This window comes from Solenopsis invicta, chromosome 3 (assembly GCF_016802725.1).
Source record: "Solenopsis invicta isolate M01_SB chromosome 3, UNIL_Sinv_3.0, whole genome shotgun sequence".
Lineage (NCBI taxonomy): Eukaryota > Metazoa > Arthropoda > Insecta > Hymenoptera > Formicidae > Solenopsis > Solenopsis invicta.
The window spans coordinates 22,448,702-22,473,008 of record NC_052666.1 but is presented as its reverse complement, the minus strand read 5'-3'; the positions used below and the strand labels follow the sequence as shown (position 1 = coordinate 22,473,008).

General features: G+C 36.6%; 1 protein-coding gene across 1 annotated transcript in view; it reads left to right on the top strand.

Moving 5' to 3' along the window:
• Positions 1–24,307, top strand: part of LOC105196705 (ubiquitin-conjugating enzyme E2 H) — a 55,092-nt gene that overhangs the window by 16,472 nt on the left and 14,313 nt on the right. The window contains exon 2 of the mRNA XM_026134889.2: positions 4,950–5,026. Within this exon, the coding sequence (XP_025990674.1) occupies positions 4,950–5,026 (77 nt within the window). The remainder of the gene's footprint in view (positions 1–4,949; positions 5,027–24,307) is intronic.

Below are 24,307 nucleotides of genomic sequence, written 5' to 3'. Positions count from 1 at the left end.
ATTCACCGCACATTGCAGCGTCTCGCGGAAATATCCGTTCGTAATACGCGATATAACTCCGTTTTCACGTTTTGTATCCTTAAACATCTCTCTTTTTTTTTTTAAATAAAGAAATACTATTTGTTTATTTCGGGATCGGATATTTTTCACCCGCGATGAGCAACTTGTTTTTCGTACTTTTTTCCTTTGCTTTATTTAGCTTTTACTCTTCTACTCCCGGTTTCCATTTCCTCGGACGCCGCCGCGCCGCCGCGCCGTGTCGACGGGCGTCGAAACACGGAGGCGATCTGTTCTCTAATAACGCCCGCTGGACGCGTCCGTCAGGCGCACATGTCGGCCGTTCCCCGTAACAGGATGCTTCGTACCGCCGCGCCGTCGCGGCGCTAATTCACCCATGTGTATTAGAGCACATGAATAGAGGCGATCATTTGATGAGACGCACACGCGCGAGATGATATCTCCATTATTCCACGGTAATGGGTGGTAACGGGGAAAGCCTCTCCCCCCCCCTCCCCCCCTCGTCCTTTCCCCGCGGGTTCCGTGCCGGAAAGAGCACAACTTTCAACTCACGCGTCTCTCCGGCGCGTTGCAACAATAACTCACGTGGATGCGATTATGTTCGACGCGACGACGCGACGCGAGAAATTGGTCGCGCTCGGTTTTCCTCGCATCGTTCCTTCGAAGATTTCCCTTTGTACCCTCCGAGCGCCCACATCCTTGCGCCCTTCTTCGCGTCTCGCTGCGGGTGAGGTCTACCGTTTGAAGTGGAGACTGCAATTTTTATCGCGACGGGTTTCAGGTTCCGAGACCGGGCGCTTCCATCTCGTTTCGTTCGTGGCTTTCAACGTGATTGAAATGACATTATGAAAGCGGCGGGAGAAGACGAGGTATATCCGAAAATTCTCGAGACGTGCGGTGAAAGGAATATTTCCTAGTTAAAAATTTAAAAAAAATAGTTTCTCGAACGTGGAAACGTGGAATATTTACAAAAAACGTTACTCGCGTGATAAAATTAGCGCTCGCCATGTCACGCTACGCGTAATTACTTAATGTTGTAATGGAGGACGTGTTATACTCGAGCGGCTTGTGGCCGAGTAGCTTCTTGGAGAGTATACTCCAGATGAAATCTCTGGAGGCGGGGAGATAGTTATTCTAATCAATGCCGCGTGACGAAGGCGTATACTATCGCGTGTCGCAACGAGGAAAACGATTAAGGCACGCGCGTGCAAACGAAAGGAGAAGAGAGAAAGAGAGAGAGAGAGAGAGAGAGGCCCACGTGCGACTCGCTGGTTTATTTCCTCGCCGAAGAACATCCGTTCATTGTTTGCGGCGATGCAGCGATGCTGTTGGCTTCTGCGTGTCGCGCCGGAGGGTTCCGGGAGTGATGAGGGGCTTTTGTGTGTTTACACTTGTGTGTTAGTACCATCTCGCCGTCGGGTTTGAGAAACGCGAGCGGCCGCGGAATCGGACGCATTCACGAAACGTGGTCTTGTGCGGATAACAAAGCTTTCGAACCTGCCCCCGCAGGTGAGAAAGGAGCAACGCGCGCTCACTGAAATGCAGCATCCAACTGCACGCCACCAACACGCTGAAACTGCTCATCGTAAATCGGATGTAACATCGCGCAATTGAGAAAATCAAGTTTTAGCCGAGTTTTAGAAAACTTCAGAAAATCAATACCGCTCATTTGTTACGATGACGTAACTTAAGGATGTACGAGTCATATCTCAAAATATTATCAAAAATATAAAAATTTCATAAAATATTCTAGTATTACGTTTGAGTATCCGTGTAAAATTTGAGTACTTTTAATTACTCAAATTCACTTATAGGTTTAAAAGATATTTAATTTTTTGTTTACTCTTGATTCTTATGTAAAATCGCGTTTTGCAGTATTTACTTGCAAATTTGTTGAGGAAGTAGCATTACCAATTAAATCAAAATTTTTACATGAAACTCTAATAAATATTTGTGCAAAAATTTATTTAGATTCACTTACTCGTTTAAAAGTTATTTATATTTAAAACTGCAGCAAAATATAGTAATTTTTGCTGCAAAAACCATTATAAATCAAATTTTTTATTGTTTTTTTTTTACATCTTTTCAGGGCTAAAATACCGGCATTGTGACCAAAATTTTTTGTTGTTGATTAGAGAAAAAAGAATCTAGAGAAGCCTTTGGTTTTTAAATTTCGATAACATTTAATTCGTATTGTATAGCCAAAACATTCTTAAAAATTATTATTTTCAGGTTGCAAAAAGAGAAAATTCTAATGAGAATTCAATACATTGAACAAAGAGCTAATGATGCTTTTTATAGTTAGTTGAAAAATTCATGTTATATTTAATATATGTTGTATGTCTCGAACGATCCGTTTAGAATTTACATTTAAAAATGAAATTATTTTTATGTTATTTGGTCATTTAGCCATAAATCATTATTGTTATTTTAACATAAAGAAATGTTGATTATTAATTTAACATGAAATATACAAGTAACACGATTATGCGCGTTGTGTTAAATTAACATTCGAAAATGTTAAAAATTCAACATGAGAGTTTTAAGGGCAAGGATTTAACATAAATACAAAATGCTTTCCACTGTGTACATTATTATACCGAAATCGCATTTAAAATTGATATTACAATATTTTAATGATTCAAAACATTCAAACTGGGAAACATTTTTTTGTTTTTTTTTGTTTTTTTTTGTTTAAAATTATATTGTTGTAGCAAATGAGCGACAATCGCAGATGCGATGGTATTTGTCTCATAAAAAATATGTAAGAAGTGTATAATTTTGTTGAAAATTTAAAAGGACTGCAAGTATTATTTTTGCAAAATTATGTATTTAATATATTGTTACGATGAATGTTTCTGCACACGCTCGAATGGCACTGAATGCCACTCTGGTTTCGGCTGACAAAATTCGACGGGAGGAATATTAAATTAATGATATTTTTATATTCCAACACGTTGAAAAACGCTACCGCGTGCGTTTCACGTGCGCGAGCAGGTCGTTGAATAATTTAATCAGAACGGGTTTTATTGCTGCGCCGCGCGCCACAGATTTTACTCGATGATAAAAGTGTACCTCGTAAGTGTATAACGTGCCACGGAAATCGCAACAATGTGCGATAACCGTAAACGCGAGAAATATTTAGACGCTTTAGGTCGAGCGAGATACTTCGACAATTTAATCGCTTGATTCCGTCGTGGCATGATCACCCGGTAATCTTAGCGTTAAAGCGCATCGCGATCCACGGCGTGGAAATCCGTTTTCGTGATTCGTCTCGGTTTGCGACCATTGTCGGAAGATTCCGCTCTTTTGCCGTTTCATACGGAGGTTGGTCTCTTGCGCTTGGTCTCTCGAGAAAAAAATAATAATTCACCTCCTACGAAACCGCCGTTTAGATAAGCACTTTCTAATGCACGCATCGAAAGTTTTGCTCTTACACAAGCGATAAGCGAGCCAGCCAGCGACCTCCACTAGCTTAAACCCTTCCCATTAATGGTGTGTAATGTATGCTCGTGTGTATGGTGTGTGAGAGAGTCTATTACTATCCCTGTTCTTTTAAACGCGTTGTTTTCATTTACGTGAGGTACAAGTCTTGATGTATCTCACGTTATATGCGACAACAATATCTTCGTTACAGATAAACTAATGCGAGCTTAAAAATAATGATGGAATTAAGTTCAATATGTACATTCAGAAAAAAAGTTATTGACTAAATTTGTCAACTTGATTGAATTTCTTTAATTTAAATATTTACGTATTTAAATATATATATACTGGAAAAGTTTTTTATGTTTAAAGAAATATATTTATTTTAACATCATTTTTTTGATTAAAAAAATATTAACTAGTATAAAATAATTTATTTTTAAACTTAGAAAATATTTTTTTAAATCAAGGAAATGTCAAATTTGTTTATTACATTTGAAACATAAAATTGTTTTTCGGTGTAGTTAAGTTAAATATATATAAATGCTTAAATTGAAGTATTTTATATATTCAAGTCAAATACATAATTAAATGAACTAAAAAAATTTAATCGAGTTGAAAAATGTAATCAAGTCATTAATAATTTTTTTTCTCAGTATTAAAAGCCCAAGTCAAATTCAACAATCAAGTTTTATTTTCTAAGATTCGAATAATATTCACACGAAATAATATTTTACACATTGTATTTGCGAAGTTGACTAGTTACTTTTGAATTTGTCACAAGTAGTACTCAATCCCTAAGAATGAAATTGTTGAAATATTAAAAATAAAATTTCTACAGAATACTTATAAAGAATTCGAACATATTTGTTCCAGATTCGAATTCATTTGGAAGTAACACTGCTTTGTTTTTCGAGACACTTCTAGTGAGTTCGAAACTATGCAAATTCGAATCTGCTTGCAAGATGCTTAATCCCATCACTGTTTGAAGCTATATCGACGCATGTATATGTGTTTTCTAAATTACAAAACTTTATACTTCGTCCATATTCATACAAATGCGAAAAGCCAGCGCGAAATGGCGGTGTTTAAGTCTCATAGATTTATCGATGCCATGCAAGTCCGATTTGCGTTTTTAGCTGTGCGAGCTCCACGATGCAAATAGAGAAAAGACAGAGGAAAAAAATAGACGGAAAAATGATACGGTTTAGCATTGTCGCTGGAAAATTTGTGCGCAACAACGTCGGGTTAGATAGCCGCGCGCGCTGGCCGTAACGGTCCACCGCGGCACGGCACAGTTTTGCATCTTCTCCTACCTCTGTTTCAATTTTCCGAGTGCATCGTTATGCTGATTACCGTCGTCGTTTCTCACGTCGATGGATAACCCGTGATTTGCCTCTCCCGTCACGCGGAGGTGCACGCGGCACCGCGTAACACACAGCGGGTTAGAGAAAAAGAGAGAGAGAGAGAGAGAGATTTTCCTTAACTCTTTTACCCCCAAACAGAATAGAAAGCAAACACGAGGTGACGATTCTAGGAGGACTAAATGAATTCTCCGTCAAGTTCTACGGTCCACGAGGGAGTAAGTACCATCCCATTTTCATTAATTATAAGCGAGGAGTGCGTACAACATGGAATTAAATTAAATTAAATTAAATTAAATTAAATTCTATCGAGCTGAAACAATCTCTCGTTCAAACGTAATTTTAGTATTCCGTTTTGCACCGCACAGTTCTATTATTTGTGATAAGTTTACCTTTAGTAGTTAATTTACACACTTTCGACATTATTATTATTTTATCAGCATTATAATCTTTCTTGCGATTGTACAATACTTTAATTAGGCAAAGTGAGGATTACGTTGAAACTTCAGTTTGCCAATATTCGATTTCACCGACTGCTAATTTTATGCACTTGTTTCGAGCATATTAAACGAAAGATGCGGCCTGATTCGCCAACGTGTAATTATGACGATTTTTATCACTGTAATTTTATATGACATTGAAGCAACGTTAATGCACTGTTCAATGGGCGTCCTTCGACGATGCGTCACGCTCAATTTCATAGTTTCTTGCGTATCACCTTGGACTATTATTATCATGCCGGAATTAAGTTTTAATACGAAAGTTCGAAAGAGCGATATATATTGCCTAGAACTTAAACGGCTGTCTTTACGTCGTAAATCAATTTGACGAATTTTATACGTTCGGCGAAATGTGGTTTACTCAATCCGCATGGTGCCTCGCCTTAAACGCCGCAATTTATCACGAGCGAGAAACGTTCGAAAGTTTCATTACCCGCCACCGTATATACGATGGAATACAATTAAAATAGCGAGTGGCGGAGCGTTCAATACGTTTTCACTTGGCGATACTCGCCAAGGTCCGTACGCGCATCTCCCATAACCGGAAACACTTGCGTAACAACCGTTTCGTACTTGCGATTTTCTCGGTTTGCCGGACATGCGTGCGAGGCGTGTTATCATCGATTGGTGGTGGCACGGCCGGCCGTCGGCGTGAAAGAAAGTTCCTTGACTCCCCGCTGACGAAAGAGACGCATTCAACTGTCCCTAAGAAACGCTTTCAGGCAGATCGTGCCGAAGATACGGCTCGTTAATGACGCGTCTATCCGCTCGCCGCGGATAACGCGCGCAGGTTGCGGACCTGTTTCGCACAGAGATATAGGCGCTCGGCGAAGATTATCTCGCGAGGAGGCTAGCTCATTCGTACGCGTTCGAATGTGTGTTGGGTCGTTAGAAGCAATCTGTAAAACCGACTTCCTACTTTTCGATTTAAATCGTGACCGAGATGCAGTCATCGTAAAATGAAATGATTAATCTTGAAGTGGGATTGTTGCCGCTTGAGAATGAATCGCGATTTCGCGTTGTTGGACGAGAGAAACAGATTTACGGTTCCGTCAATTTAGCGTGTTTCGCTTTGGCAGGTCGAATGAAATTCTATAACCGCGTAATGAGTTTCGCTTTTCCGCGCGGAGGAAAGCGAGTCGTCCGAGGAACGAAAGTTTCTTGAATCCCCCTCCCCCCCCTCTAGAATCGCGATTCCGCTGGTAAACGAGTTGAAATCGCGCGGCTACCTTCGTTCGTGGCGCTCTAAATTAAATCGCGTTTCAGATAGGTCCTTTGAAACGGCGCAGCTGCATCCGCGAGTATAACTTCATTTGCTTAAGACCAGACCCCGGGACTTACTCTGACGAGATAGGCTATACTTGCGGGTGAAACATTCTCCGCATGGTAATCTTGGTCTGGATTTCCCGAGCAAATTGTAGAAACGTGATATCCAACACGATCGGATCCAATGCCATTTGCGCTACGTATCCCTTCGCAAAACGCGCGCGAAATGGGAAATCAGCATCGTGCTTACAATTGGAAAATAATGAGAAGTTAGATATAAATGAAAATCACTGGAAAAATTACAAGATATTAATTTTACAATCAATTTTTTTCTACCATTAAAATTTGCTGTTAACAAATTTGCATTTACAAAAGACGTCAATTCTAGTTACTAGTTCATCAAATTTATTCTAAATATATTCTAAATTTATTCAAATTCTATATTTTATTTCAATCAATCAAGAATTCAATACTCAATTACGAATATTAAATTAAAACAAAAATTTGATTTGCCTATTTTATTTGGTTTAGTGCTCGTTTTTTGCCTTTTTGCGATTTTAAACGTATTCTTTGTCAAAGATCACCGTTACTTACTAAAAGAACGAAAAGTAAATTAAGTAATCATTTCACCAATACGAGAATGATATTTTTCTGCATGTGTGAAATATAAAAAAATATGGTGCCTTTTAATGTTATTTAAGAAAATTCCTACTTTATGAAAGAAAGGGAGGAATGCAGGCAATTACTATACTAGTTAAATTTGTTGCATGTAGATAAGAAAATGAAAAACGTATACCCTTTAATGTCCGTCTAGAAGATTCCCAAGTCTTTTACGAAGGAAAGGAAGGAATGTATAGAGAGCTAAGTAACGATAAAACGTTAATCCGCTCGTATGATTTGCGTCCACTATTGATCGACGTGCACAAATTGTAAGGCTTATAATTGATTAAAAGAAGCTTACTTGGCAATTTGCCGGGATCGGTCATCCTAGTGTTAATACGATACTGATAATACCGACTATCCGATTATTTTGTCTCTCACGATCGATCGTTGCCGCGGCAGCGTGCAATAATTGCATAACGCGCGTCAGATTTTCTCCTCTCTTTATACGCTCGTGTACGGCTTCGTTTGTCCAGCTTGCCTTCGTCGACGAGTTAGCATCATCGAACTACCTTCGGAACGTTGTAAATCAGATCGTGTTTCAGATAACCCCGGCAAACGATGCAGCGTGCGTGAGTTCGTTTATGCGTCTTTATTTTCTAATGGCGTAATCGATAAGAAGCACTGCTATTCACTGTCAATTGTGTAAAACTATTTTAATTGCGAGAAAAAAATACAGACAGAAAATTGCGGCTATTCGTATAATTATCGAGAAGCCTTTTAAACACTGTAGTCGGACGTTACATTGTAACATTGCAAAGTTTCGAAATTATGAATTACGACGTCAAACGGTTACCTTGCATTGTACTTGCGTGAGAAATTAAAAAAAGGCAATCGATTTTTTTTTGCTTATTTAGTTAGTTCAGCTGGATTTTCGAAGCGTACAAAAGTATGTGTATTAAAAAAAATCAGGCAGAGAGAGAGAGAGAGAGAGAGAGAGAGCTCTCCTTTTTATTGCGAGAAGAGCTTATGTAAGCTCGCGCAAATGAAAGAACTTTTTTAACTATTCTCGTAACGTTTTGAAACAGATCTGTTGCAGTTAATTATTTCCGAGTACATTAGCGCGCTTATGCTTATGAAATTATTCCAACTCCAACAATATTTGGAAGTTAACTGCAGTGTCGCTCTATATTTCAGCGAAACGTAATTTTTTTAGTTATATTTGATTAAATCCTGAAATCAAGTAGAATTCTGGAATTAGATTTAACGTCGTATATGTAAAGCGAGTAAGCGTGCTGATGTCGATGAGCAATTCGTTCATTTAATTAATTGATGGACACAGAACATTCTCCGAATTTTGTATCGAATTTTGTATGAGAGAACATGGGTCGTTAGTCCCTCCGAAATTGCAGACTATGTAAGGTCGGTTATCCTCGTTTCGTATTATCGAATCAATAACTTATACGCGTTTAAAGGGGGTTTTACGATCTAATTACTTAATCCGACATGATATCACTTGTTATATACGTTCGAAGCGAGACGGTTATTTTATATATTTGATATAACTATTTGCGGAACGATATACTTTTCATTTCGTAAGTTGTTACATAACTCATCGCATTAATCCTGCATGAGTCAGTGAGCACGAGTCTCCGCGACTTTATTAATTGCTAGTGAGATAGTTATCAAGTTCCGATCGTGTCGCTCCGGTGGACTATGGCACTCAAACACGAATTAAATCCCAATTATATATCGGATATTCGCACGAGCGTTGAAAATTGATTTGGTGAATGTGAATCGCGGCTCGGGGATGTCGTCGTCGATTCGGTAAACAAAGGCTTTTCGGCGCAGCAATTCCTCGATAGCGTCCAAGTGCAGCGCAAGCTGCAAACGATTTCATTGAGAGCCCCGTATTATCCTGCGGCTTGTTGTTTTCTCGCTGAACAATCGGAATTTACCAAGTGCGGTCGGAGACTATTCTAACTGATTGAAGTGGTTTACAGAACGGAAAGAACAGTTTTACTGAAGTGTCTAAAAATTTAATTGAATAGTTCTGAAAATAATTTTGTTGGATCATCAAAATCACTCAAATTAATTGTTAGAATGTCAAAATTTTTTGCAGCCTTGCTTATTATACTTGAACAACTTAACTGTTTTTATTATTTCAACAAAATTACGTAGTATTAAATTAAAACCAATATATTTTATTTGACAATCATTGTTTTACACATAAGCAAGAAATTATATTATTACATATAATTTAATCTTCTTTAAACAATTTGATAATCCTAAATTTCAACGAAACATTTTATATTTTTATTTCAATATTGTAATCGTTACCTTAAGGAACATAACGAGATCATTTTGACAATATTAACAATTCTAATTTTTAATATTTAAAATTCTAAAATTTCTTGGTTTTTGTCTAATTTTTTGTTTTTTTTTCACAAGAATTATTAAATAATGAGAATATATTTATCTTGATGAACCTATACAAAATTTCTTCATGTAAGCAAATTATGTTTACGTTATAAATGTCTAAAATTTTAATTTATTAACATTTTGAAAATAAAAATATTTTTAAAACAAGAATATTCTTTTTTTTTTGTGTATTTTTAAATCTATATCTAGCTAAATTTTTAAATACTTCAGCAAAATCGTTCTTTGTGTATGATAAAACAATGTTATTCCGTATTAATAAAACAATGTTATCCCGTTCAATGAAATATAATTTTTATTTAACTTTTTTTTAAATTTAGTAAAATTTAATTTTTTAAAATAATTTTTACACATTGGAATTAAAAAAATGGGACTCTTCTCTGCGTCTCTATACTCTTCAGCACGCGCGATCTGGCAAATTTCAATGTCATTTCAAGATGCAAATCCGTTAGATATAGGAATTTATTTTGTTATACGTCGATGAAAAGTGGATGATATTATTCACGCGAATGAATGGGGGATTGAAGGAAATTGCAGAAAATCGTATCGATTCCAGTTGGGGCGTCAGGTCGCGAGATAAAAATATGATTTCGCGTACAACGCGTGGATAGGGCAATAAAAGTGCAAATTCATCTTAACATATGTAACATGTGTAATCCTCTTCAAACGATGTAGCGTATCGCAGGATTGCTAATTACACCAATTGGACCGATATCAACGTTACAAATTAAGAAGATTCTAGCCCCGCGATATCTAGTTATCTAAATATATGCCGATTGAGTTACGACGTGTACACATATCTGTAATACGTGTATGCATTCGTTGAATAATACGCGCTTTAAATGTGTCTAGATGAGCAGTCTTGTTTACCTGAATGTGTTTTATTGGCTTTACACATTTAGCTAGCAGAGATGTTTGCCTTATATTGCAACATGAAGAGTTATGCAACTCTTCATGTTGCGATATAAGGCAATGCATAGATAGTGGCTACTTATTAGTGAGATATTTACAACAGGAAAGTCCAAGCTCTCGAGAAACATACAGAAGAAAGAAAAAAAAAAGAATTTATTATGTTTAGTGCGCGGATGTCGAATCATCGTTTCGCTGTCGATGTCACGTTCGACCGCCAATCGTTTTTCACTTTTAATTACGCTTTAAAATTGCATAATGCGCTTACCTTGACTTCGTGCTAATATATCAGAGCCCTTGAACGGCTGCCGCTTTGCTTTAACATGTGTCTCCATGTCGAAGGCGTGTGCGTTTGCAAAAGTTTTTACGATTTTGCTCGATCATTTTATGTTAGACTTTATATAAAAAAAAAACTCATATTACGATATGATTCATGGTTGTTGTCAAAATGTCGTAAAATATATTTTTTTGAAAAATATATATTATTTGTGTTGAGTTATATAACTCAGTTTTATAATATATTTTATCATTATTTTTTAAAGGAGAATTAAAAATATTATTACTTGTTTTTTTTGATACAACAGTTTTTTATTGAGAAGCACAAATATTTGACGTTTTTTTTTACCCTTTTTAAAAAGGTCTTACTCAATGTACTTCTTCTCTTTCTGTTTTCTTTCAATTTATTTCTTTTTCTTTTCTTAGCAAAAAATGGTTATCTTTAATAAAGAATATTTTCTTGATAATTGTTAAAATATATTCATCACAAATTTTAGAAATAACCTATACTAAAAAAGGAATTTATACTTTTTAAAGAAAGCTCTACAATTTTATCGAATAAAAGTCCGAATAATGAGTAAATCGAATTTTTGTTTTAACTTAATATTCTTGATTGATTGAAATATTAAATTACTATAGGAAATATTAAATTATTATTCAGAATATATTGTAGATAAATTTGATGCTTATCAATTAGTAGAACTGACGTTTTTCGGTGTATATACAAATTTGTTAACAGCAAATTTTATATATAGTATAAAAAATAGATTATAATATTAACGATATTAATAGTTTTTAATTGTTAGCTATTTTGTTTAGATTTATATTATGATGATTATTAGATATTACTGATTATTATCAAAAGTCATAAAATATTTTTTTAAACTTACTTTTTAACGTTTTGAAAATAAAGATGTTCTCTTTTTCTACACGGAAGAAAGAATCTGATCAAATGCATCAAAAATCTGATTTAACTAGAAAAATCAAACATTTGCTAAATCCATCAAACGTGCTAGTTATAAAAATTAGAAAATTCAATCACGATAACCAAATGATTGACAGTACCAGAATGCATTTTATACAAAAGTATAATCAAATCGTATAATCAAATCGACATAATCAAAACAACAATATATAACACAAACACTAGATTAACATAGCGAATGTCGACAACTCACTTTTACGAGAAATACAAATAAGTTTGTCTATCTCATAAAAGTCAAGCTGTCATTTTATCTTATCTTTCTCTAAGTTCTATATATATATATATATATATATATATATCTTATCTTTCTCTAAGTTCTATATATATATATATATATATATATATGCAGTAAAAAGACGTGTTTTTATTTTTCCTGAATTAAAAATGACTTTAAATAACGAGTATAAACACTTTTTTATCCAACGCTACGTTGATAATTACATCATTGATTTATCGCGTAAGGAGGCGTAGGAAAGCGGCGACACGAAATTTACTTGATGAAGTCTTTTAACGGCCATCGTCAATCGGTATTTATATCGAAGTGGAACATCGACAGCGCATGCAGCGATGGCGCGGGACGCGAGCGCGTATAGAATCAATAACTGCCGGACAGTCTAAAAATTTCTGAGTTAGCGATTGAAACAAAAATATAAAACGTCAAGGACAACTCTCGTGCATGTAATGATTATATTTACGACAGCGTCAACGTATGTACTCCACCTATAATCGAATCGGATCGAAACGAAATTGCACCGCGCGCATCATTTTTCATAAAAGGGCAAACAAATTAATATCGTTTGGAGAAAGAGAAGGAGAGATGATAGATGATTGACACTGGGCTAGGCTAGATTGCCGAATGATAAGATAAATTTATTTCCTGTTGGTGTGCACAAAGAGGGAGGGAGAGAGAGAAAGAACGAACTAGCTGAGCGAGGCAATCCCCTTTCATCTCCCTCGCTCACCGATAGCTTGCCGTATCCTGTAATATTTACGTCGTATGCACATTGCGCGTGCAAGCGGATGCATGGAAAGCCAGCCGCATAATGAGACGCACGGGCGCGGTTGTTTGCCGTTTGATTAACCAGTTCCTGTCGCATTTTGTCCGTCAGCTGTATAGTTAGAAAACGGCGTTCGTTACGATTTCGCAAGATGCTGTGCAGTTAGCCAACGCTGTTCAGAAAGATTGACAAAAAAAAAATGATACCAGTTTACGCGCCGGAGATCATATTTTGTGAGGTGCACGACAGACGGTATGTCAGATGTTGTACCACTCGACAGTACGTAATGCCAGTTTAGATCTCTGCGAGGCGAACGGCGGTTTATTACTAAAGCATGCAAAAGCATGCGTATCGAGCAAGATTGAACCACGTGGAACTGCCTGGAGTGCCGTTCGCTCTAACGGAGATATATACCTTTGACGGCTCTTTCGTCGAGGGAAAGAGTCGGCTCCAATTTCATGTTGAGGAGCCCGCGGATTGAAATTTGCTCGAATCATGAGAGATTCAAGATACGCGACAATACGGGAGATCTCTCTCGCACGCGAGAGAGATAGAGATAGAGAGAAAGAGAGAGCTAGACGCCTTTGCCGCGATATTTCCACTAAAAGTTCCATGGCAGAAGTACGGGCGAACTATAGAATGTTAGAGAGCGAACTGGTCGAATTAGTTTACTCAGTCACGTGCAACCGTGCAGCAGTATTACGAGGACGATGATGACGATATTCCGCGACGGTTTACCACGTACATAAATACGGCCGGGCGCATTCGGCGCGCACACGGTACACTTTGGCGCACAAAGCGTACGGGTCGCTTCGGGAATGGTTGTAAACGAGCGATTGACGATGTACATCGGAGATACCGCGCGCGCTTCGCTCCGTCGCGATGACCCACTTTAGCGATGCTCCAACACGCCCGAGGATTCCGTTCGGCATTCGCCCTAGGAGAGCCGACCCTGTTGTACTACGGCTGTTAGGAGAGTTACGGGAACCTACGCGCCCGCTGTATCCCATGAAATATACAGAAAGTTTAATGTCAGGCCGAGGCAGCGCATCTCGAGGCGGTGGCCTCCGGGAGACAGGAGGGACTGACAAAGAAGAAGCATCTCAGCTCGGCGAGAACGTCGCACACGATGTTTTCCCTTTAAATGTTGCATTCTTTCAGCCCGTTATGACGTTGTGTCGCGAGATGAATCTTTGAACGTTTTGGCAACGTCTGGCAACGATCCGAAAGAGACACGAGAGAGCTTTGTTCGGAATAGTGTCATAATTTAATTCGCTTAATTTCACGCAGCGTGTTACGTTGATTGAACACCGCTCAGTCCGATGTTCCTATTGGTCTAGTTAATCTAATGTCCATTTCCATATGCAGATTAACTTTGACATCGGTTTAATTTGTTCTTTATCTTTTTCTAGTTCTAGATTGGAAAGAATTAGAAATCTAGATTAATCCTAGAGTGCTATATTTATATATTTCTTCCATAGAAAAAAAATGAAATATTAGTATCAAATTAAAAGTGATATATTCTCTCCAACAATCATTGTTTCATATACATATGTATAAGCAAGAAATTATATTCATAAATATATTGTAAAATAATAATCTTGCTTATATATTATTTAATTTTTTTTTTTAATTAATAATTTTTACTTTCAGTGAAATATCATATTTTAATTTTAATATTATAATGGTTGGGGAGCACAATATGATTGTTTTGATAATAATAGTAGAGGAGAAGGGATATTATATAATATATGTGGCTACTGTCGACATTACAGCTACCGCTATTATCTCCGTTATTAGATGACAAATTCCAACAATTACTTATTGAATTATTCAATTAGTAGCTTGCCGTTTTTTAGCGACGCTATTGTGCCAATACACAATAGCTGACAATTTTTATAAAGCATTTTTACTTTTGACCACTTCGAAAACTTTTTCAAGATACGTTTTAATTACACATACTACCTCGTTGATTTTAAACTTGAGCGTATTATCAGACGAACGTATGTACACTGAGTATTTTTTGTATCATTTAATTTTTTATTCGGCTGTGCATATTTCGAATTATGCAAAGTTAAATAAATAATATACGATTTTATTAATATGGCTTTTAAGTGAAATTTCGAATCATATCGAAATATTTCTTGGATGAATCTGTTATCAGTTTAGAAAACTGTACTAAACTTGGATTGAAAATTGAGATGAAAATTCACCCACAGTAGCATACTCGAGGGTTAAAATTAATCTGCTTTGAAATGAACATAATTGAGGTAAACTGACGATGCACGATTTTTTGGCCATTTTTGCACGATCGTTGCTACGCAATAGTATACAGTACAGTATACAGTATATTCGCCCTCGCTATAAACGCAAACGTGAGTTGAGCTTCGGGATACGTGTCGCTTTCTGCACGCTATCCGCCTTCAATGAAGCGCGCGGGCGGATAATTTTAACGTTGAAATTATGCAGTCTTGTTCGCGGCTTGATAAAGAACGAGCGTACGTCGGTTCTACAACGGTAGTCTTCCCCATTCCATTAATAGTTCTCGACCGCACTGCTCTGACGTTGAACTCTTCGCGGAGAGTCTAGTAGTCGCTCTAGGCGGACGTGCTATCGCGCTATAGAAACCCGCACTGCTGTCCCGTTCTACGTATCATTAGCGAAAATAATTGACATTTGATACGAAAATCGCGGTAACCGAACGCGGATATTGATCGCGAGCTCGCGTCGTTACGAAACGTAATGATGTGAGCTCGCGAAATAACGTGTACGACTGTAAGAAAACACGTAATGCCGATTAAACATCTATATTCGGAAACTGACTGAAAAGCAGTTTCTGTCGTCACTATCGAATTACACAGTCAGTTTCTACTACCAATTTCTGTATCCTGCAATTCAATATTCAACTTGTTTCAATCACAACGATTACAAACAAAATTTATGATAATTAAAGGATTAATATTCGACTTAATACCTCGTATCTAACGCAAACGCGTTCAACGAAGAGTTTCTCGCAAATTACATTAAGTTTCATTTATAGGAGACATCAGCCGTCAGTTATTTTCTTAAGATCGATGTTTCATGGCTTAAGTAAGAGCTCGGATCGGGGAGATATATACGTGTCAGCGCCGAGTTTCGAGACTTACACAAGTAAATCCTAATCGTCGTTTAGCCTAGCACGTCATTAGCAGCGGCAAGGTCTAATTATCATACACCGTTCGCGAAGCGGAAACCTTCGTGACGTCGTGTCTTCGTCCGATTCTCAAGTGCAAGAGGAATCCTCAAAGCGACAGAGAGTGCTCGCCGTCGAGCACTTACGCGGAGAAGTAGATCATACGGTTTTATGTGGGATTCACGGTAGAATTATCGTCGCGCGTTTGCACAGAAATCAAAAGTCCTTTATTCGTCAGTCTTCTATCCTGTAATTATTCATTCGCGAAATTTTCAGTTTACGTTTTTCGTCCTCTCTCGTAATATTACGACGTTGCTCGAGCATGCATTGCAAAATAAAATTAGGTGATAATAATTAAACTTTGGTGAAATAATTTCAGTTAAATATTTGGTTATAATATTTAGTAATATTTGGTAATTATATTAATACAATTTTGCTAAAATGCAAATCTTAAAATAATTACATACAAAAAATTAGTAGATATTAAATCAATCATATTTTCACATATAAGCAAGAGTATAAAATTTTCTTGAAAGAATTTAATAATTTATCTTAAACGTACAGACATAACTTGCTTGCATGAAGAAACAAAATTTTGTATGTAAAAAAAACAAATTTCTTCATGTAAGCGAGTTATATATTTAAGATTATCAAATTTTTTAAAAATTTTGTATTCTTGCTTCTTATGAGAATATGACCGTTAATTTGATAATAATTTTTCTCTTTGTATATTGAACCATTTAAAGATTGTATCAGATGTCTAGCTTGGTTGCTAGAATGTCAAGACTATTTGCAGCAACATTATTATGCTTCAACCGTCATACATAATTATTTTGTTGGCTTAACATAAAATTATTTTCTGCTCTATATCTAAATTTTTAGATGCTGCAATAAAATGGTTCTTTTCGTGTAGTAATTAAATATTATGTTACCTTGACAGAAAAAAGAATAGTTGTAATTTAAGCAAAAGTCATTTTCGGTGCTACGTATATATTTATAGTTGTGACCATACAAATTATAGCTATAGTTATTATTACGTAAATAATAAGCGAATGTTAAGAAAAATATTCACTATAATTGTAATTGCATTTACTATATAAAAATGTTTGTTTTTTTTCATCCATATCTTGATATTTTATTATATTAATATTTGAAATTATAATTTATAATAAAAGTTTTTCAAAGTTGGTAGAACTACAAATATAAGATTATTATTACTAAAATTATAACAGCATGTCTATAAAAATAGACTTCTTAATCATGATTATTTTACCATGCAACTATAGCCACAAATACCAAACATTTTTTTCTCGGTATAGTGCCAACCAATCAGTTACTATGAACAGGATTCATAAACAATTATTAAAAATGACTAAATATTTGGTTATGTTAATCAAATATTTAAAAGACATTACTTCACTAAAGCTTGGTAACTATCATCTACGATTGATTATCATTATTAAATTCTTTTTTCAGTATGCGTTTCGTCATTGAAAGAATTTCCGCGGTCGCACATTAGTTAGCGCAAAAACATTCGTTTTTGCCGTCAGTGATCGAATGCGATGGAAATGTGGGATTCTCTCAAAAAGGAGTGTCTTGGCACATTCAAGCGCGACGTTATTCAATTACGTCCACCCACGTGGCCGACTTCGTCAGATCGCGAGTTTTCAAGAACGCGATGACGAGCGATTATATTGTCGAGTAACTGTGTAACGATTGTGATCTCATAATCGACGATTTGTCCGCTACCACAAGAGCTGTACTCTAACAGAAATTTAATTATTGTTTGCTTTCTCATTCATCATTCCATCAATCAATTTCCTCAACAAATTGAATTACCAAGGCGTCGGAGATGTTGCAAATTGGGAAAATTGTCGCGATAAATGACGATCATCCATCACGTTAAGCAAGAATCAGCTTCGCGAATTTATCGAAGGATTTATCATGAAAACTTTATTCATTGATGATCACGGAGGGAATTGAAGTCTCTTTTTTCTCTCTTCTCTCTATGTATATAAATACATATGTATACATACATATCCAAAGCCTTTAGATAAAAAAGTTGGACGACTTCGCTTATCGACTGGTGTCAAATAATAACTCCGTTTCTATGCCACGCTGCCCGACGTGGAGAGCGCTTTACGCCCGTTTCACACCGTTCGTTTTTCCAATGAACCGTTTGCACATTGATTCGGCGCCAGAGACAAATTGTTTACATAGTCCGATGACTTTAACCTTTGGGGGGGCTGCTCATCTCGCTACACGCTCACGCAGCGCGTCAACGTCCTTTCAATTGGAATTATTGACGGAAAACTATCCCGTCTTTTGGCCTTATCAGGCGTTGAACTGGCATGTCGCAAATGCTTAATCAATAACTTATACCCTCCCCACTCACAATGATTTATTTCTTTAAGATTTTTATGACAGTTTGCGATTAATGTGGCCTATTCATTGTAAAGTTCTTACAATTGTGTTGAAAGATAAGAAATCGTATTAAAAACTATTGATGTTAGATATCAGCTAATAAACGTGAGGAGTCTCGTAATGGGTAAAGAAAAGATAAATAAAAATGCGTATTTTTAGTTAAGGATATGTTCAACATTACCGCGAAAATTTGTTTCTATTCGCACACAAAGAAAAAAAATTTACGCTGAAAAAATTTTCAAGTTTCAATACATTTATTTTAACATCATTTCCTTGGTTTACAAAAATATTTCCTAGCTTAAAAAAAATTATTTTATATTACGTAATATTTATTTAAATTAATGAAATGATTAGTATATAAGAAACTTTTTTCAGTGCATATTCCTTTATTTTGACTATTTTTCGTTTTCTTTATCTTTCTCACATTTTATTTGTTTTTATTAGGTATAAAATTTTATAGAATCTTTAAACCACCTGACTAATTTCGTGAGTAAAATTGTTGCCCTGGAATTATCAGTTTATGCCTCTGACCTATTTGCATTCGGGCGTAAAAAGTTTTCAGTCACGGGGACTATGTTCTCTCAAAAAGATATCAGTTTTTATCTCATTTATTTCTTTTGGTTGGCGAGTGCACAGACGGTGTTAATGACGAGAGTCAGCAAAGCGTTCGTTGAAACCGATGAAAAATGACGATCTGTCTCCTTCGTCAGATACAAAAAGTACGCGGGTCTTTTTCGAGATTCCTACCCGACCTAGTTTCCACGCCGAAGCTGTGCTTGCGTCACGATGGAAATTATATCGTGCATAAGGGACTCCTCCCCTCTCGCAATCTCGTGGATCCGATCGTAAATGAATTGTTAATCGTAGGAATTAAACCGAATGACGCCGCTTTGCAATCGGATCTCGCGTGGATATGTGCGTTTGAACTTGCGATTTGTTAAGCACGTATGGGTCATATTTCAAAACATTATCAAAAATATAAACATTTCATAGAATATTCTAATATTTTGAGTATCTGTGTAAAATTTGAGCACAATTTAACTTTTTGCTTACTCTTGATTCTTATGTAAAACCGCGATTTGCAGTATTTATTTGCAAATTTGACGGGGAAGTAGCATTAACAATTAAATCAAAATTTTTACATATATTAATAAGACTAATAAATATTTGTGCAAAAATTTATTTAGATCCACTTATTCATTTAAAAGTTATATAAAATTGCGGCAAAATATAGTAATTTTTACTGCAAAAACCATTATAAATCAAATTTTTCATTGTTTTCTTCTTTGTAGCTAGTTTTAGAGCCAAAATTCGGGCATTCGCAATCAAAATTTTTTCTTGTTGATTAGGAAAACAAAATAAACCTGGAGAAGCCTTCAGTTTTTGAATTTTGTTAATTTTTAGCTCGTATTGTATAGCCAAAACCTTAATAGTCGTTGCGAAGACCAATTGTCATCTCATGTTTAATATATTTATGTGAAATTAACTCCTTTCTCTTTTATCGCAGTCTTATCAGAAACTCCACTTTGGGAAAGGCAACAGACAATTTTCAATGAAATTAAACTAACGACTGAAGTAACACTTTCGATACGATTAAAGTATTATGTTTCGTCCTCTCGTTCTCCTGAAAACGAGACGTGCTCGCATTGCTTTCGCCAGGATAATTGCCCAAATGGTTTATATCAGCAGAAACCTATCGCGAAGCAGTTTCTCCCGTGAATTTAAATTGCGTTAATCTTCCGCGTTACCACCGATAAAACGAAGCATCGTCATAATTAGAGAAAAAATTTCTCAGTATCTTCTTTCAAATTTTAATTTATAATTAAATATGATATACTTTCATATTATTAGAATTTTATAGTAATTATCAAATTTTATAATAATCATAATAATTTAACATATTCTGGTTACTAGCATTTTTATGCGAGCTATACATTTAGAGAGTTTATTTTTATTTTATTCGAGATATATTATTTTTAATTTGAGCTGTAGCGAAAAGATAACATTGCTTGTTGATCCCCATTAGTGTCGCGTGACATCGACGAAAAAGTCAATATAGGAATTGTGGGTCAGATAGCGTCCAAATAATCAGCTGAGCGTGGCGTGTATTAAGACACCCACTGGTTACATATTTGATCAGACGTTTTCCGCTTATCTCTTCTTTATTTAGAAAAAAAATTCTCAAAAAGACCCGTTAAAACTTCGTACAGACCTTTTTCCTAATCGCGGAACGAGATTCAAGGGCGCGTATCGTCGCTCGCCGCGGCCATTTACGTAATTACAACGTGGACTCGTGCGTTTCCAACCGAAACTGCGAATCCGCGATGCCGCCGCGTGCTTCGGCTCGCGCAGAAACGGCGCAGAAATGGAAGCTGGAAGCGCGCCGACGTGTATCCTGGTTTTGTGTTACCGTGACAAAGTGTCGCACACGCGGAAGCGCGGCTATAAGTGGGTCAGTGGGCCAAGCGCAGCTGCGGCGGTCTCCTACGTATTGAATTGCATCTATGTTTGCATCTGCACACACGAACGCGAAGATGCTCCCGATGATCCTCTCGCGGGGAAGTTGCAAGTCGCGAATATTTGATATTTACGAGCGGCATGGACCGAGCAAAAACTTTTCTGCGAAAGAGAGGCACGTGCGCGGATAAAATTGCCCGACTCTCTTTGTCGCTTCCGAATAAAATTAATCTTTCAATCGATTATATAATTATAATCGTAACGATTGTTTGTGTATTGTTTAATATTGAGAGCGCGATATCAATTTAATAAAACCACGTTGCCTCTTTCATTTATAAAATCCTTTATTATTCTTGGAATTGTTGACTCGTCGATGAAAGCAATAACGAGCCTATTTTCGACACATTAAAACAATGGGTTAGCGATCCTCCCCCCGACAGTCAAAAACTGAAATCTCGCTAGTAGACGAGAACTCTTTTGCGCAAATTGTTCTATAGGTTTATGGTCCCGGCATTGGACAGTATTACAATGTGTGCGTTGTAACAAGCGGAAATGGAGTGCCTTGTTCGCGTTTTTTTTTTTTTTTTTTTTTTTTGTTACGCGCACGTGCATATTGCACTTTCACGTGTCTCTGGATAGAAATAAAACTCACTTAATGTTTGGAGATACACGCCTATGGGACATGAACTTTATATTGCATCGCAAATTCTCGCAAGCGTACAGCGCATAGATTTATTAAAAATTCATGTGTCTGTATCGTCTAAAAAAAAAAACCAAAAAATGAAAATGATAACCCGCTCATATTTGAACTTGTCTATTCGCTTGATGGATTTTTATTTGTTGCCAGCGGTATCTTTGTTGCAAATTTTATTGTACCAAGAAACTCAGCAGTCTTGTTTGAAGAGAGAAAGATAACTTTTTAGATATCGTTTTATCTACCTTTTTTTTTTTTTAGACTTGCACACACGTTTGCTATTCGGAACGCGCATTTCGAAAGCTATCATTTTCATCGCAAATATAATATCGTCGAGATCGATTCGAGGATGTAATTCGTCGTTTAGAAAGCAATTGGACTACACCATCTGCGCTTTCTCCCGATTGTTTCGAACGAAAGCGGACGTATTTTTTTCGCAGATTCGCTGCGGTCGACACGGGGCATTGATCGAAACGCGAATAAAAGAATAGCATGCGCGCGGATCGTTTCCGCTGTAAAATGAATACCTTGCTCGTGCAATACTTTCGAGCGGGTACTCTCGGGAAAATGAGGGAGTCCGAAGGTGCGAGGCCGTGCGTGGAAATTATCGCTGGAATGACGGCATCGGTCATTCAACTGGCAAGCCTTTCCCAAGCGGAACTCACTCAGTTTTTCTTATAGAATTCTAATAGCTATTAATGTTGTAAATTGTGAGAAAAAGTCGGCCTTTCGCACGATTTACTCGTTATTACTTCGAGAACTCTCCTTACCTATTTTTTTTTCTATTCAGGGCAGTGGTTTTCCAAATAAAAACATACAAAAACGTGTAAATTTGTTGCATTAGAATTATGAGAATAAATTAGGGGAAAGTTGCCAAATGCGTACTACTTAAGCTAATTTTTTATTCTATTTCGCATTTGACACTATTTTGAACACAAATCAAAGTTCACATTAATAAGAAACTTCATAGAGTTTATAAAAATATCGATTTAATTTTTATAATAATTCCAAATATTTATATAAAATATTTTTATAACAAGCTTTCTTTTATGAAAATATAACAGTTTAAAATAAAATTGAATAATTACGTTATTACCAACTATGTAAGTTGATGAAAAATTTACATTAAATGTACCTAATTTTCTAAAACGCTGATAGCATGCACAAAACAAAATAAAACTTAAATTTTTGTCTATATTACTTATTTCTTATGCACTTTGTATTTTTGTCACTAAATGTTGATTATTTGAAATAAAAATATAAAATATTGAATAGATACATTTTAGGAGACCAGTACGCATTTCGCAACTTTCCCCTAAATTCGTCAGTATTAGAATTACGAGAATGAATTACATTTATCTCGCGAACATTGATAATAATGGTTAGATTTGACGACTCGAGCTTGAACGTCGCAATTATTTAGTTAACAAGCATGCAGGTTTGTTTTCAAATACATTATTTAAATATATAAAAAATGCATGTACGTTTTCGTACATGTCCTTATTTATGCGTTAATCGGGAACGTACCGCGTATGCTTTCAGTCGTATTTTAATTTCAATCTTTTACGATACATTGTGTTTATCGAGAAGTTTTTCGATTGGAAATCCCGCGAACGCGTGCCGCAGTTAACGAGCGTTAATGCAAATCATGTCATGGAAATTATACATATGTTTAATAAGCCGTCCATTAAATTTCAATATAACGGTCTTTACATCGTTTATTCGATACTGATTTGATACGATGCTGATTCGCGCGTGGGCATTGATACTTTCACCGTGAATCCGTTGCCGCAATAGACGCATAAGCGTGCGTATGCAACCTGCGTGTGCACGCGCAGGTGGATCACGTTTCCCGAGGCAGCGGGAAGTACACGCGCCCGCTCGCACGCGTGCACCAGCTCGCGCGTTTCGAAGGCAAAAGTCAGCCGGGCGTGACCAGCCGCCCGGGGAGAAAAGTGAGACACGCGTAAATGTGCGTAATAGCGGATTTGCCATTCGAGAATTTAAGCGGGTACTTTACCAACAGTGACGCCGCGATAATGCCGGTCAAAGCAAGCGCGTTGCTTAATGACTTTTGAAATTGATTTAAATTTCAAATGCGCGCTGATGCGGGGATTGCACCGCGCTGTCTGAAATTCCAATGAAAAATGTACAAATTATGGAAGAAGAAGAAGCGCCCTTAAACAGGGAATTAACGAGATCAAAGGAGCGCGCTTTGAAATTTTCGCCGTTCGACGTAGTTTCGTTCGTAAAAAAATTGTCTTATTTCATTTAGCTCTTTATCAGGATGGGAATTGAAATGCGCACACATACACACGCGCGCGCGCGCGCGCACGTGCGCGCACTCTGGGGTACGATTTAATTTTTCAGCTTTCCGATACCGACAGTTTGCCGCGGCAATACATCACCGTTACAATTTTCTACGGAATAATTAAATACCCGCGAACGCAATGAATATAACGTTGCACAGAGGGAATTCAATTTCTATATTTCTTTTCTATTCGATTAATTAATTGATACGCGCCCGGTGTTCACGGTTTGTTTTTCTGCTTACTTTTTGCTCCGCTTGACAAAATTGACTTCATCTTTTTTTATTGAAGACTTAATTATCACGCGACATTCGTATCGATTGTTAATCGTTCATTATTCCTATAATTAAGTGTATCAGTCGCGGCGCATTGACGATGACGAATCCAATTTGATGCAACAAAGACGTTCGAAGTCGAATTGCGCTCGTCATTTTCCTCTTAAAGGTGTCTTTCTCACGGCGCGTGGCGTG